The sequence below is a fragment of the Sporobolomyces salmoneus genome (genome assembly GCF_050403485.1).
Source record: "Sporobolomyces salmoneus JCM6883 DNA, S_salmoneus_JCM6883_v1_ctg2, whole genome shotgun sequence".
In the NCBI taxonomy this organism is placed as follows: Eukaryota; Fungi; Basidiomycota; class Microbotryomycetes; order Sporidiobolales; family Sporidiobolaceae; genus Sporobolomyces; species Sporobolomyces salmoneus.
The window spans coordinates 190,548-203,308 of NW_027481161.1; the positions used below are offsets into that span (position 1 = coordinate 190,548).

Below are 12,761 nucleotides of genomic sequence, written 5' to 3' on the forward strand. Positions count from 1 at the left end.
CGTGATCAGCTCTCTCTCTTGTGTGAGAGAGTCTCCTAGGACACTGGACGGATTTGCTTTGCGAGCGAGAGACATATTCTACTTTAAACAGCGAGACTTTTTCTATAATTCATCCCTTCTCTCTCCTCCTACGACGACAGCTCCTTCAGGTGTGGGAGTCGGAGTCGTCTCTAAGACCCGGAAACAGACTGCCGGACTTGTCACCGTGAACAGGTACTCGCATTTTTCCGGTTCGATTACCGAAACGAGATTATTCGAGGTTCCGCAGATCAATTTGACCTACGAACACACTCGTCAGTCGCACGGTCATACCAGAAAGGGATGGGGGTGCTTACTGTAGCTGAACGAGCGGGACCGTTCCAACATCTTTGACCATCGGCGTATAATTGGTTTCGATAATAATCTTCAGTTCCGGCTTCAGCAGTCTGAGACCATCCTTTGAAGCGACTACTCAGGTACGAACAGTGATGAGCTCCCTGTCAATGTCGAACGGAATGAGAGAGAAATGACTTACCCTAGACTAGTTCTAACTCCATTGTTGTTCGACTTCTGAGTCGCTTCCCCGAAGAAACAAACCGAATACGTATATCTGTGATACCCCGAAATTCTAGTCAGTAATCTTTCTCCGAGAACCGACTACTGAGCGAAAAGGGAAGAGCTCACTCTCCAGCATCCTGTTCAACGCAAGTCTGATCCAATTTCTTCCACTCCCAATCCATCCCCCAATCTTTCCCTAACGCTTCCTTCTCCTCCTCGAGCTTCCTCTCCTTCTGACTGATCTCGTCGACGAGGTTCGAGTGCTCCGTTCGAACTCGAGATAGTTCGACTGAATCGGAGGAAGGGGAGGGAGAGGGCGGGTAAATGATACCGGTTCGAACGAGGACGTCGAGGAGAGTTTGTTTGTAGGATTTGTAGGAAGGGAGGAATCGATCGGGAACGTAATCTTCAATGTTGAAAACTGCGAATAAAACGAATCAGCTTGCGGGAGTGGAGAAACAGCTTCAAAGGAGGGTGAGGAAGACTCACTGTTTGAGATACCGGGGACTAGAGGAGTCCCGACTCGAGTGTTGAGCGAGTCGATCAGGGAGAGAGGATCTTCTTCTTCGAGAGCTTTCAAATCCTCCTCTGACAAGTTTTCGAGAGTTTCATCGAGCTTGATCTTGTCGGCAGTCGGAACTTCGTTTGTCACTGCGTCGTCGATGCCGTTCGAAGTTTGCCATTCCTTGAACGCTCGAGAAGCTCCGAGTACCGCCATGTCTTGGTAATTCGGGTTGAAATCTCGCTAAAGCGATCGTAACAGTCGAGAGTCAGCAGCCAGAAAAGTAAGAAGAGCGGGAAGAACGTACGGAGAGATCGCTGAGGATTCCACTCAAGTCATTGATGTGCGATTCGAGGTTCGCTCGATGTTCCCTCAAAGCTTTGATCGCATCTTGCATCTCCGTCAACTTCGAGTACAGAACGCTGTTCTTCTTCCTTTCGATCTCCCCCGCTTCGGCGTTCTCCAACACCTCGAGAGACCTCTTCATCGACTTCTCCTTCTCCTGCAACCTCTTGATCTCTCCTCGAACTTTCTCAATCTCGACCTGAATCTTCCCTTTCTCCTTCAGTCCATGTTTGATGTAACCTTCCCTGATCGAACTTCCCACTCTGATCTTCCTCTCTTCTTCAGCTTTCTCCTTTTTGAACGCATCTCCAACTTCTTTGCATCGATTCGGACAATTGATCTTTCCATCCGTCTCGTCGGAACCGTCACAACATTCAGGGTCGCATACTCCGTCGTTGAAGCGAGATCGAAGGATACAAGCAGGGATGTGACCTTCGTTTTTACAGTAGAATCGACCGGCGGGACATTCAGGGGATTCGAGTAAAGCGTCGTGATCGATTGCTGGAACGACGGTCGAACATCCTTCCTTTGACGAGTCGAATTTGAAGACGAGATCCCAGTTTCGTACGATCGCAGAATCGGCGTCCTTGATTCGAAGCTCACTCGAAGACTTGCCGTTCGAACGACGAGATCCGGTCGCGGCGACTCCTTCCTTCCATTCGAACTCGAGGCCGACGTCGGATCCTTCGAGTCTGATACAAGAGGGTTTCGAGGCGAGACCGAGGACGATGATCTCTCTAACGACGACATCGGAAATCTTCTTCGCCCAATCGTTTCCTTCCGGATCGTAACTCGAGAGAGCTGTAGTCAAGGGAACATCCGCAGGACGGTTTCGGAGAACAAGAGACTTTGACGACCCTTGCGGTTCGAGGTCGAATTGACGGTAAACGAATTGACCTCGTTCGTTATCGAAAGATTCTCCATCGTCGAGGTAGATCGATCCCGACGCTTTCGTTCCCGTAATATCAACTGCGGCGACAAGAGTGATCGGATCTTTCCAGGTGAGAGTCGAAGCCCGACGAACGAGATCTCGACGAGGTAAGATCGATCCTCCTCGATGAAGAACTGGAATCGAGCTGAGAGGGGCGGGAACTTTGATTGTTGACCCTCCTGAAGAAGTACCGAAGTAGATAGAGTGATCTTCGTAGTGGTAGTAAGGCTGTTCGTCCGAGATGTACAATTCTTGTTCCGTTTGACCTTCGGAGACGACGGGTTTGACGAGGAGACCTGATGAACCGAGATAGAATTGATCGTCGAGGTGGAAACCTTTCGAGTCGTCGGGGAACATGACGTATTGAGGACTAACGAAATGATGCGCTAAGTCAGTATGAATGTCGAGTAGAGAGAGAGGAGATGGACGAACCGAAGAATCGGAACTCCTGATAAACTCGATTCATAGAACGACGTGTACATCGCGGGAAGGAGAGAGTATCGAAGTCGAATAGCGTCTCGCATAATGCCTTGATACGGTTGATCCCACAAGTAAACTTCTCGTCGTTTCGTATCGATGTGACCGTGAGCTCGGAAGAAAGGAGAGAACGCTCCGACTTGATGCCAACGAGTCATCATTTCCGGTCCTGGGTTGCCAAAGAAACCTCCAACGTCGGCTGAGGGGACATGAACAGACTCAGAGACGAGCGTTGAAAGAGAGAGAGACGGAATCGAACTCACAGCCAGAGAAAGTCATTCCAGCGATACCGTTCGTCAAGAGCATCGGAACGGTACTCTTCAGGTGTTCCCATGTACCGAGGTTATCTCCAGTCCACATCGCTCCGAATCGTTGAGAGCCAGCGTAGAAAGCTCGAGTCAGAACAAAAGGTCGTTTCGGGGGATCTTCTCGTTCGATCAATCCTCGCGCGGTGAGGTTTTGCTAGGAGCGAATCGACGAGTGAGCTCCAGACTTATACAGCAAGTGATGAGGAATAGACTAACGTAAATCATTCCTCCGATGTTGTGCACGTCTCGATGTTCCCAACCTCCGTAGTGAATCGCATCCTTTTGCATCGTGATCTCAGGACCGTTGAATACCGAAGGCTGTAGGTGACGCGATCAGGTCAGTCGACATAATCGTCTTTACGTCGAGAGAGTGATGGGGAAAACTCACTTCGTTCATGTCGTTCCAGATGAAAAGATTCGGAGTCGAGCCCTGAATGCAGCATCGTGAGCTTACGCGAGACCTAGATTTGAGACTAAAGATCGCGGAGACTCACCCTAAACTTGTCGAATTTGAACATTTTCGGCCACCATTCCCAAGTTTTCGGATTGAAACAGTCGATCCAAGCTGAACTCCCCGTCCAACACCACCCTTCGTACTCTGTCTTCCCGTCCGGTTGTTTCGTGAGGATGTCGAGTTCTTGAGCTTCTGTGTAGACGTAGAGAGAGGGGTCTCGTTTGATGTGAGGATCGATAATCGCGACGAGCTGTTAGATCGAAGGAGTCAATTCGATGCTATGTCCAAGTCAGGGAGGGTGCCTTGACCTTGCGACCTTTGTCTGCGAGTTTCTCCTGCATCTTCTCGGGAGTCGGGAAGTTCCTCTTGTCCCAAATAAAATACTTGTGCTCTTCTGCGTATTCGATATCGAGCCAAATGACGTCGACCGGGATATCAGCCTCATCGAACCTTCTCTGTACTTCAAGCACGTCGTCCTCGTTGAGGTAATTCCATCGGCATTGGTGATAAGCGAGAGCGAACAATTGAGGTAAAGGTGACTTTCCCGTCAAATCCGTGTACTGTTGAAAGATATCTTGTGACGAAGGACCGAGGAAGACGAATAAATCGAGGATACCGGATTCGGCCATCCAGTGAGTCGTTGTCGTCGTTGTCGTCGGGCCGAGATCAGTAGAGTTTGAGTTTTTCGATTTCTTGAACGAGGAAGTGACGGATCGAGGAGTAGAGTCTTTCGTGATATCGATCCAGTTCTCGGAGGCTGATACTAGGAACACTCCGACCGTAGATCCAGCTCGATGAGCTTTCATAAGAGGAATCGATCCGTACTGGCGAATTCGAACCAAAGTCAGCTCGAGTCATGCTTCCCGTGAAGGATAGAAGACTCACGATCGCCATCTCAGAGTCGGCGTCATACTCGAACACGTCGAGATTGTAGAGTCGATAAGGATCCGTGTAAGCTCCCTCGCCTCCTCTGTCAAGTCCATGAAACCGTTCAGTCAAAGCTGACGAATTGATCAAGCGATGATACTAACCTCGTTTGTTTCAGACTGAGTGATGAAGCGTGTTGAGGAATACCGTAAACGTGTTCGTAACCGGGAAAAGTGATATCGAGAGAAAGCGATTCCGGACCTTGTGCAAGCGATACTGATCAGCTCAGACCCGTCATGAGCGGACAGAGCAGATAAACCGACCTTTCGGTTTTGAGTCCTTCTTGCCGTTGAACGTTTCTTCCCACATCCCGTTCTCGTTCTCAGGCAAGAATCCCGGAAAAGCATCTTCTTTCACGATCACTCTTTGCTCTCCTGGATTATCCGGATCCTGTACGACGACTTCTTCTGGCGCTTCTCCGACCGTCTTGACTCTGAAGTGTTCCATATTGAGGAGACCTCGTTCGTTGAGGACGATGTGAGGTTGACCATCTCGCAAAAACGTAACTTTGACGGGTTTGTGTTCGATTTTGACTTCGTGTTTCCCTCCCGCGTACTTGATTGAAGTTCGTTCTTTCCCAATATCGACTTTGAACTCTTGATCGTCGACTGCGAGCTCTGGTTGAGATTGAACGGCCCAATTCGCTGCTTCGTTGTACCTCTGCCTCAATCCATCAACTTCATCCATCAACACCCTCGCTACTCCATCTTTCTGAAACCTCACTTCGAGCGAGAATTTGATCGCTGGGAAGAGTACGTTCGCGATTGAAGCTCGTAGTCGACCTCGTTCAAACGAAGGTTGATCGATGATTTCGTAGGGTGATTTCCACTTCTTCCCGGCTTCTGTCGCTCGATCGGCGAGTTGTCGATTCCTCTTACAGAACCCTGATTGATCGCAGGTCTTGAAATCTCCTCGTTTGACGGCGAGAGTGGGAGAAATGAGGTTTAGAGCCAAGAGGAGGAAGAGTGAACTGAATAGAGTGGTGAGTCTTGTTGTCGGTAGTCGTGAGGAAGACGGCGGTCTAGTCATGCTCTTGCGAGCCATAGCTATTGAGTCAAAGTCGGAGAGGGGAGGACGAATCAGCGAACTTCCACATCATCGCTAAGTTCCCCCTTCTCCTTCGAATCTGAACCTCCCCTGAATCCCCCACCAACTTCTCCCCTTCCCCACTTGGAGAATCGACGGCAAATTCGGACGGCAAACTCACAATCAAACCGATCAGCTCTTCTTCCTTCCTCACATCTCCCACCCTCGTTACCCTTTGAAACTGTACTATGCCTGCTAATCCTCTACCTACGTGAGTGACCTCCTCCTACGCGTGAACTCCTCCTCGAATAGCTTCAGACTAAACCTCCTCTCTCCTCTCTCCACCAGCGATGGAGTCGTCGGACTCCTCACGCCTGATCAAGAAAAGTCTCTCAAGGTCAGTCCCCATCCCTTCTATCTCTCCATCAGTCTCGAGCTAACAAGTTTGGGCGCTCCAGGCATTCTGGGCTGAGTTCCTCCAACTTGTCGACAATGCTCCGGTCGAAGGAAGTGGTGCGAAGAAAGGGAACGATGCACCTCCCCCGGACAAGCCTGGAAAAGATATTCCGAAGGTGCGGGAACGATCTCTTTCAGAGGAATCGCTCGGAGAAGCTGATTCTGAAGAACTCGAAAATCATCGCACAGGATGATGCTGCGAAGGAGAAACTGAGGACAGAACAAGAGATGGCAGATGCGAAAGCTGCTTTCGTCGAGTGTGAGGTCTCTCCGCGGCGAAGAGTAAAGAGGGAAAGCTGATTCTTTTCGTTTCGAGTTTTCCTCAAACAGACGGAAGTCGTCAATTCATGGAATCTTACTGGCGATTCGTGAGTCGCTTTCCCTCGACTCGTATAGACCGGCAGTACTGACGCACGGTCTAGGTCGCGATGGACGATCCCGACGGAATCATGCTTCGTTTCCTCCGAGCTCGAAAATGGTCAACGAGTGCAGGAGTCGCTATGGTTTGTTCCACTGTCCTCTCTCCCCCCTGTCAGACTCTTCACTGACTTCTAAATCCCTCGCAGCTCGCTGCCTGCATCAAATGGAGAATGGGATCCGACGTTGAAAGTATCTTCGAAAAGGGAGAAGAAGGAATGCAAAACGCTGAAGGTTTCATCCGACAAATGGTCAGTCTCTCACTCTCTTACACCTCGAGTTCCTCACTGATGTACGAGAGTGGGGCCATACAGGAGATCGGAAAGACTTACACGCAAGGAACTGATCATTTCGGAAGACCGGTGATTTACATTCACGTTGGAAAACATCGCACTTATGATCAATCACCGAAAGCTCTCGAGGTGAGTGGCTCGTCAGCAAACTCTCTGAGATAGTTCGTTGACGTCCGGATCACAGGATTTCGTATTGTTCCAAATGGAGAGCGTGAGATGTTTGTTCGCTCCTCCCGTCGACAAAGTTTGCAGTGAGTTTCTCTTCTTCCACCGGGTGCGAGTCTTCCTACTGACAGTTCATGCTCCAGTCCTGTTCGATATGACCGGCTTCGGTATCCGAAACGTGAGTCTGAATCGATCGTTTCTCCTTGAAACGACCTGAGCTCAATCTTTCGTTTGATTTCCGTAGATGGACTGGCGTTGTATCCTCTTCATCGTCAAATGTCTCGAAGCCTACTATCCCGAATCTCTCAACGTCATGCTCATCCACAATGGTGAGTCTACTCACTTTGTTCTCTCGTCGAGATCGCGAGAGCTGACTTGAATCGTCTCGATTAGCTCCGTGGGTGTTCCAAGGTATCTGGAAGCTCCTCGCTCCTATGTTGGACCCCGTCGTGAGGAACAAGATCGTGAGTGTCTCGCTCCGTCCATTCAGACTAAGGGATTGACGAGCTTGATTCTCATTGCAGCAAATGACGAAATCTTCGAACGACCTCATCGAACATATCCCCAAGGTACGTACTATCACTCCTGAGTTCGACGAGTTCGTGCTGACGGCTTTGCGCTGAGTAACAGAACCATCTCGTGAAAGAACTCGGAGGATCTTCAGAGTGGAAATGGAAATATCCTCCCGTTGTCCCTGGAGAGAACGCTCCGCAAAAGTGAGGAGACTTTTCAGAATAGCGTCTAACTGCACTTGCTGACACTATTATTAAATCTTCCCCGCAGAGACGTCGAGGGAAAGAAAGTGAGCCTTCATTTCCCCCTCCTCCTCCTTTTCGAGTCCCTACTGACTCCGCTGCTTGACGTCGCCAGAAAGCGATCGCGGAACGAAACAAACTCATCGACGAGTACGTCGCCGTTACACGAGAATGGTCGAAATCGGACGATCCTAAAATCGCAAAGAAACGGGAAATCGTCGTTGATCGAATGAGGGCTCAATACCATGAGTTGGATCCGTTCGTGAGGGGAAGAGGAGCTTATCATAGGAATGGAAACGTGAGTCTTGCCGTTTGTCGAGAGGGATCAAATGAGACTGACCGCCACTTCGTACCGCGGCTTTTCCTCTTTCAGATCGTCGGCAACGTGAGTCTTTCCCTTTCCCGGTCCCACGACGAGCATAAGCTGACTTGTACGCTACTCTTTCATAGGGACTCGTCGTCTGGAACTACCCCGCTGGGAACGGAGAGAAAGGAGAGGGAGAATGGGAAGTTCGAGGATACGAAACGTCTCGAGAAGAGTGTCTCCTCCGAGCGAAACTCCACGAGGACGAGATCAGAGCATAATCTTGTAGCTTGAGAGTCTGTTTATGAGTCTGGGTCTGCGTCAAAACAGCATAACTTGACGATTTTGTAGCAGTTTTCAGATTTGAGTAGTTTTAGTTTCTGTATTCTTTGCATGACAATCAGTTGTTTCTCGCTCAGTCACGGATTCTCTCTAGATGTTGCGCCCTCGGATGTTTGTGCAGAAAGAAACAGAGCATTGCGATCGAGACAAGAGCTCAGGAGACAGGCTTGCGAAAGAGCGAAGCCGTTTTCGTCGGCGACCTTTCGCTTTCGAAATTTTCCCCTCTTCCTCCGAATCCCGGTTGACACTCCTCTGCTCACCTTTTCGCCGACTCTCCCCCCTCTCTTATTCTTACGGCTACAGTTTCCTCACTAGAAGATGGCTTCGGCATTCACTCCCGGTCAACAAGCGGTACTTCGAGCGATTTGCGACGCCGCGTTCCAAGGTCACTCGCAAGAAGAAGTAGACAGGATCCGACAGAACATTCAAGGGACTGCTACTCCTGAACAGCTAGAGAACCGTGAGTCTCCCTCTCCTGCTCTCTTTCTCTCTTTCTCTTCGATCCCCACTTCGGACCCCGTTGGAGGAGAGCTGACCCTTGTTGTTGTCGTCTACCTACTGTGTAGTACAAGCACTCCTTACTCGCAAGTTCACGGATCTACCCGGAGCGATCGACCAACTCGCGAACCAATTCAATGCCTCTCTTTCGAAGGACAATGTCGAATCGATCGGAACGGCCATGTCCCTCCTCTCTACTCGAGCCGGTACTCTCCTCCTAGCAGGCTACGGTACACCTTTCCCCGACTTGACGACGGAACAGAGGGAAGCCGTGTTGCAGAAATGGAGAACTTCGAGTTTACCGCTTTTGCGAAAGATTTTCCGTGGTGTCGTTTGTGAGCCCTCCCCTCCTCTTCCTTCCTGCTTTCGTCGAAGCTGACGACGATCCTTACTCGGTAGCGATCGCCCTGTATGTCGCGTATAACGTTTACGACGATAATTTACTCGCGACGGGTTTCCCGGCGAACGGCGACCCTCGACGATACGCTGATCCTGAACGTCAACGCAAACACTATCCTTACAAGTTCGAGACGATCTCTACCCCTCTCCAAGTCTTCGAAACGGACATGCTCGTCGTCGGTTCGGGAGCGGGAGGTGGAGTCGTCGTTTCGGAACTTGCGAAAAAGGGGTGGCAAACGATCGTTGTCGAAAAGGGACAATACGTTAAACCGGAGGATATGTTGGGTACTCCGAGAGATGGGTTCGAGAGAATGTACGAGTCGCAAGGGTTGATGGCGACTGAGGATGGATCGATGAACGTTCTTGCGGGTTCGACTTTCGGAGGTGGAACGACTGGTGAGTCTCTCCGTCGCTTTCGTGGACTACCCAGTTACTGATGGTCCTCATTTAGTTAACTGGTCATGTTCGCTTCGACCTCAACACTTCCTCCGCGAGCAATGGGCGAAAGATCACGGATTACCCTACTTTTTGTCGAAAGAGTACGCCGAATCGATCGAGTACGTTTGCGAACGAATGGGCGTCTCGGACGAGTTCTTCAAGCATAATCAGGCGAATCAGATTCTCGTCGACGCTTCGAACAAGCTCGGGTACCCAATCTCTCGAATCCCCGTTCGTTTTTCCTTCATTCTTTCGTTTCTCTCTCGAGTTTGAACTGACCTAGTTTCTCTCCTGCTATCCAGCAAAACACAGGAGGATACGAGCACTCGTGCGGTATGTGCGGTTACGGATGCACTTCGAGCGAGAAACAAGGAGGAGTTATTACTTTCCTTCGAGATGCCGCTGAACGAGGTGCGAAATTCTTCATCGAAACGACTGTGGACCGACTTCTCTTCGCCTCAACGCCTTCGGCGAACCTCCCCACTTCCCTCTCCGAGATCGACAACTTCCTTCCGACTTCGACGAGAAAACACTGCATCGGAGCCTTGATCAAAGACAAGAACGGGAACCTCGCCCTCGTTCATGCGAGACAAGCTGTCGTCGTCTCGGCTGGTACGATTCACAGTCCTGCCGTTTTGATGCGTTCCGGGTTGAAGAACTCTCGAATCGGTCAGAATTTGCGACTTCATCCTGTCGCCGTGCGTTTCTCTCCCTCTGTCTCTGATACTCCCAGACTAACACTCGCTCGGTCCGGTACAGGCTATCACCGGATTCTACGATCGACCGATAAAAGCGTGGGAAGGATCGATCATGACCGCCGTCTCGAGCGTTCGCGAGAATTGGGACGGAACGCATCACGGAGTCAAGATTGAGGTGGTTCATTCAATGCCTAACGCTCAAGCAGCTTCTTTCCAGGCGTGGGAGTCGTCTCTCGCTCACAAGGAGCGAATGGTTGAATATCCTCATTCAATGACTCTCATCGCGATCGCGAGGGATCGTGGTTGTACGTGCCTCTCCCTCCCGCTCTCTTGAGGATTCTCATAGTAACTGACTTTTCGTCTTTGATAGCTGGTCGAGTCATCCTCGATCGAGAGGGTAAACCTCGAATGGAATACACGATTGATACTTACGACGCAAACTCTCTCACTCTCGGTACCGTCGCCAGTGCCGAAATCCACCTCATCGCGGGAGCCCGTCGTATCGCGACAACTCAAGTTGATACGGAGGATTACATCCCTCAACCGGGACATAAATACCTCGCCGATCCAGCTTGGAAAGAATGGATCGCAAAAGTTGAGAAAGCTGGGACTTACCCTGGACGTTGTGCGATCGGATCGGCTCATCAGATGGGTAGCAATCAGATGGGATCGAAACCTTCGAACAGTGTCGTCGACGGGAGAGGAAGAGTTTGGGGAACCGAAAGTCTTTACGTCGCTGATGCCGTGAGCTCACTCTCTCCGATCTCCTTGTCCTCTCATTAACCTAGAAGCTGACTCGCTTCTCTATGTAGTCTGTCTTCCCTACCGCTTCAGGAGTCAATCCCATGATCACCGTGAGTCGAGCGACTTGACTTCGTAACTCTTCGGTCCGTGCTGACTTTTCGTCTCTTCCTTTAGAACATGTCGCTCTCTCACTCGATCGCTCAATTCATCGACCAAGACGTTCGAGCCGATCTCAGTCAACCGATTCAAGCTCAACTCTAAACCCAATTTCCTCTCTCGCTTTCTTCCCATAGCAGTTTCAAATGTCGTACCCTTTTCTCGATCTCTCGTCTTATTCTGTCGTAGTCCAACAGTTATGTGCATTCAGAAACAAAGCAGTATTAACGGTATCTACAGCGAGACCACAGAAACGGAGAGACAAACAGCACAACGAGAGATAGCAAATTTTGACAAAGGAAATCGAAAGGTAGTTTCTTCAGGCCATGACAGGTTGAGTAGGATACCCTTGGGGTACTTGAGACATTCCTCCTCCTCCTGACGCTTCTTGTGGGTGTTTACCAGCGACGGCGGTAGCTTGAGAGTTCGTGGCGTGAGGATCGATTTGACGATTTTCATTTCCAACGGCCATGTTCGCGGCTTGTTGTTCGTCGTGTTTCCTCCTCCTTTCGTGCATGAAACCGTGAACGATCACGGTGACGAGAAGGATGGAGAGGAGTCCGAAGGTGATCCAGCCGAACGCGAGGAGGGCACGACCCGTCGGACAAAGATTCCATCCGAGTCGGCATTGACTGGCCCAGCCGGCTGCGTGATACGACCTCGAGAACTTCGCGGTACCCGCAAGGAATAACGCCCAGAATACGAAGACCGTCTTTCAGAACAGAGTCAGCCTTTCACTCGCAATCTAAATGAAGAGGAATTCGACTCACGAGAGCTTCGGCGACAGTCGGACCAGTCAAGCTCCTACGACGAGATCCAAGTCCGAGAAGCATGATACACGGCAAGACGAGCATCGCGAGGATCCCGAAGACGAGTAAAGCGATGTCCCCTCGCCAGAAACTGTAAAGTCATCCTCCTGTTAGCTCATAAACGGAGGAGCGGAGGGGAAAGGGAGGACGTACCGACGGAAACGGTTCTGAGTGAGAGCGAGGAAGGCGGCAGCGAGACACCACGTAACGGTGGCAGAGAGGATCGTGAGGATGTAGAAGAAGATTCGAACGGCTTCCATCATTGACGTAGTGGAGTTACCGAGTTGTTGGGTCAGGGAGCTTTGCTGATAGAACAGGCAGATGCAACCGAAGAGGCGAAGAAGGTGGAGGTGAGAGGAGGAGAGGAAAGAAAGATGAGAGGGAGCAAGGAGCGAGTCACTCCTCTCCTCGCCAAAGTCGTGTCACTTTTCGCTCGCGTGGCTCGCTTGTTGCTCTAGTAGATGTCAGGGATCGCCTGATAGCAGCGAGAGCTCGCTCGGAAATTGTTGCCACTCGACGTTCGAGAGGTTGACCTAAAAAAGCTGGAACGATGCGAGGGCGGCGTACGGGAGCTCGAGCACAGATCTCTGTTGATCTGCAAGATGAGCATATCCTCTCTATACCGCGAACGACGTGAAGCGCGAAACAGGAGAACTTTGCACAAGCGCCGAAACGAGAAAACGAAGGATAACCACAAAAACTTCGATAGAGAAAACGGAAGAAACAACGAGATACGAAAGGAGGGCACAGCGATAGAGAAAGAGGAAAGATTAAAAGGGA

At 50.5% G+C, this 12,761-nt stretch overlaps 4 protein-coding genes across 4 annotated transcripts; 2 read left to right on the plus strand and 2 right to left on the minus strand.

Moving 5' to 3' along the window:
- Nucleotides 1-102: 102 nt before the first annotated feature.
- JCM6883_003587 (uncharacterized protein) lies at nucleotides 103-5,525 on the minus strand (the record flags this gene model as incomplete). The annotated part of the gene is made up of 15 exons (XM_076628558.1): nucleotides 103-279; nucleotides 336-447; nucleotides 515-589; nucleotides 664-958; nucleotides 1,027-1,282; nucleotides 1,347-2,685; nucleotides 2,748-2,991; nucleotides 3,056-3,254; nucleotides 3,317-3,418; nucleotides 3,489-3,530; nucleotides 3,595-3,804; nucleotides 3,863-4,378; nucleotides 4,440-4,524; nucleotides 4,586-4,682; nucleotides 4,745-5,525. The coding sequence occupies 15 exons, from the start codon at nucleotides 5,523-5,525 to the stop codon at nucleotides 103-105; spliced, it is 4,530 nt and encodes a 1,509-aa protein (XP_076491294.1).
- Nucleotides 5,526-5,755: 230 nt separating this feature from the next.
- Nucleotides 5,756-8,178, plus strand: CSR1 (Csr1p; the record flags this gene model as incomplete). The annotated part of the gene is made up of 18 exons (XM_076628559.1): nucleotides 5,756-5,778; nucleotides 5,856-5,904; nucleotides 5,966-6,079; nucleotides 6,153-6,222; nucleotides 6,294-6,331; nucleotides 6,386-6,466; nucleotides 6,530-6,631; nucleotides 6,695-6,802; nucleotides 6,858-6,924; nucleotides 6,982-7,016; nucleotides 7,083-7,167; nucleotides 7,232-7,302; nucleotides 7,363-7,407; nucleotides 7,469-7,554; nucleotides 7,622-7,640; nucleotides 7,709-7,891; nucleotides 7,967-7,978; nucleotides 8,044-8,178. The coding sequence occupies 18 exons, from the start codon at nucleotides 5,756-5,758 to the stop codon at nucleotides 8,176-8,178; spliced, it is 1,323 nt and encodes a 440-aa protein (XP_076491295.1).
- Nucleotides 8,179-8,557: 379 nt separating this feature from the next.
- On the plus strand, nucleotides 8,558-11,277 carry JCM6883_003589 (uncharacterized protein; the record flags this gene model as incomplete). Its single annotated transcript, XM_076628560.1, has 9 exons — nucleotides 8,558-8,699; nucleotides 8,806-9,072; nucleotides 9,137-9,532; nucleotides 9,588-9,805; nucleotides 9,877-10,272; nucleotides 10,334-10,577; nucleotides 10,643-11,016; nucleotides 11,085-11,126; nucleotides 11,191-11,277. 9 exons carry the CDS (start codon nucleotides 8,558-8,560, stop codon nucleotides 11,275-11,277), a joined length of 2,166 nt encoding a protein of 721 aa, XP_076491296.1.
- A 214-nt stretch (nucleotides 11,278-11,491) lies between these two features.
- JCM6883_003590 (uncharacterized protein) lies at nucleotides 11,492-12,241 on the minus strand (the record flags this gene model as incomplete). Its single annotated transcript, XM_076628561.1, has 3 exons — nucleotides 11,492-11,884; nucleotides 11,943-12,072; nucleotides 12,135-12,241. 3 exons carry the CDS (start codon nucleotides 12,239-12,241, stop codon nucleotides 11,492-11,494), a joined length of 630 nt encoding a protein of 209 aa, XP_076491297.1.
- Between the last annotated feature and the right edge of the window lie 520 nt (nucleotides 12,242-12,761).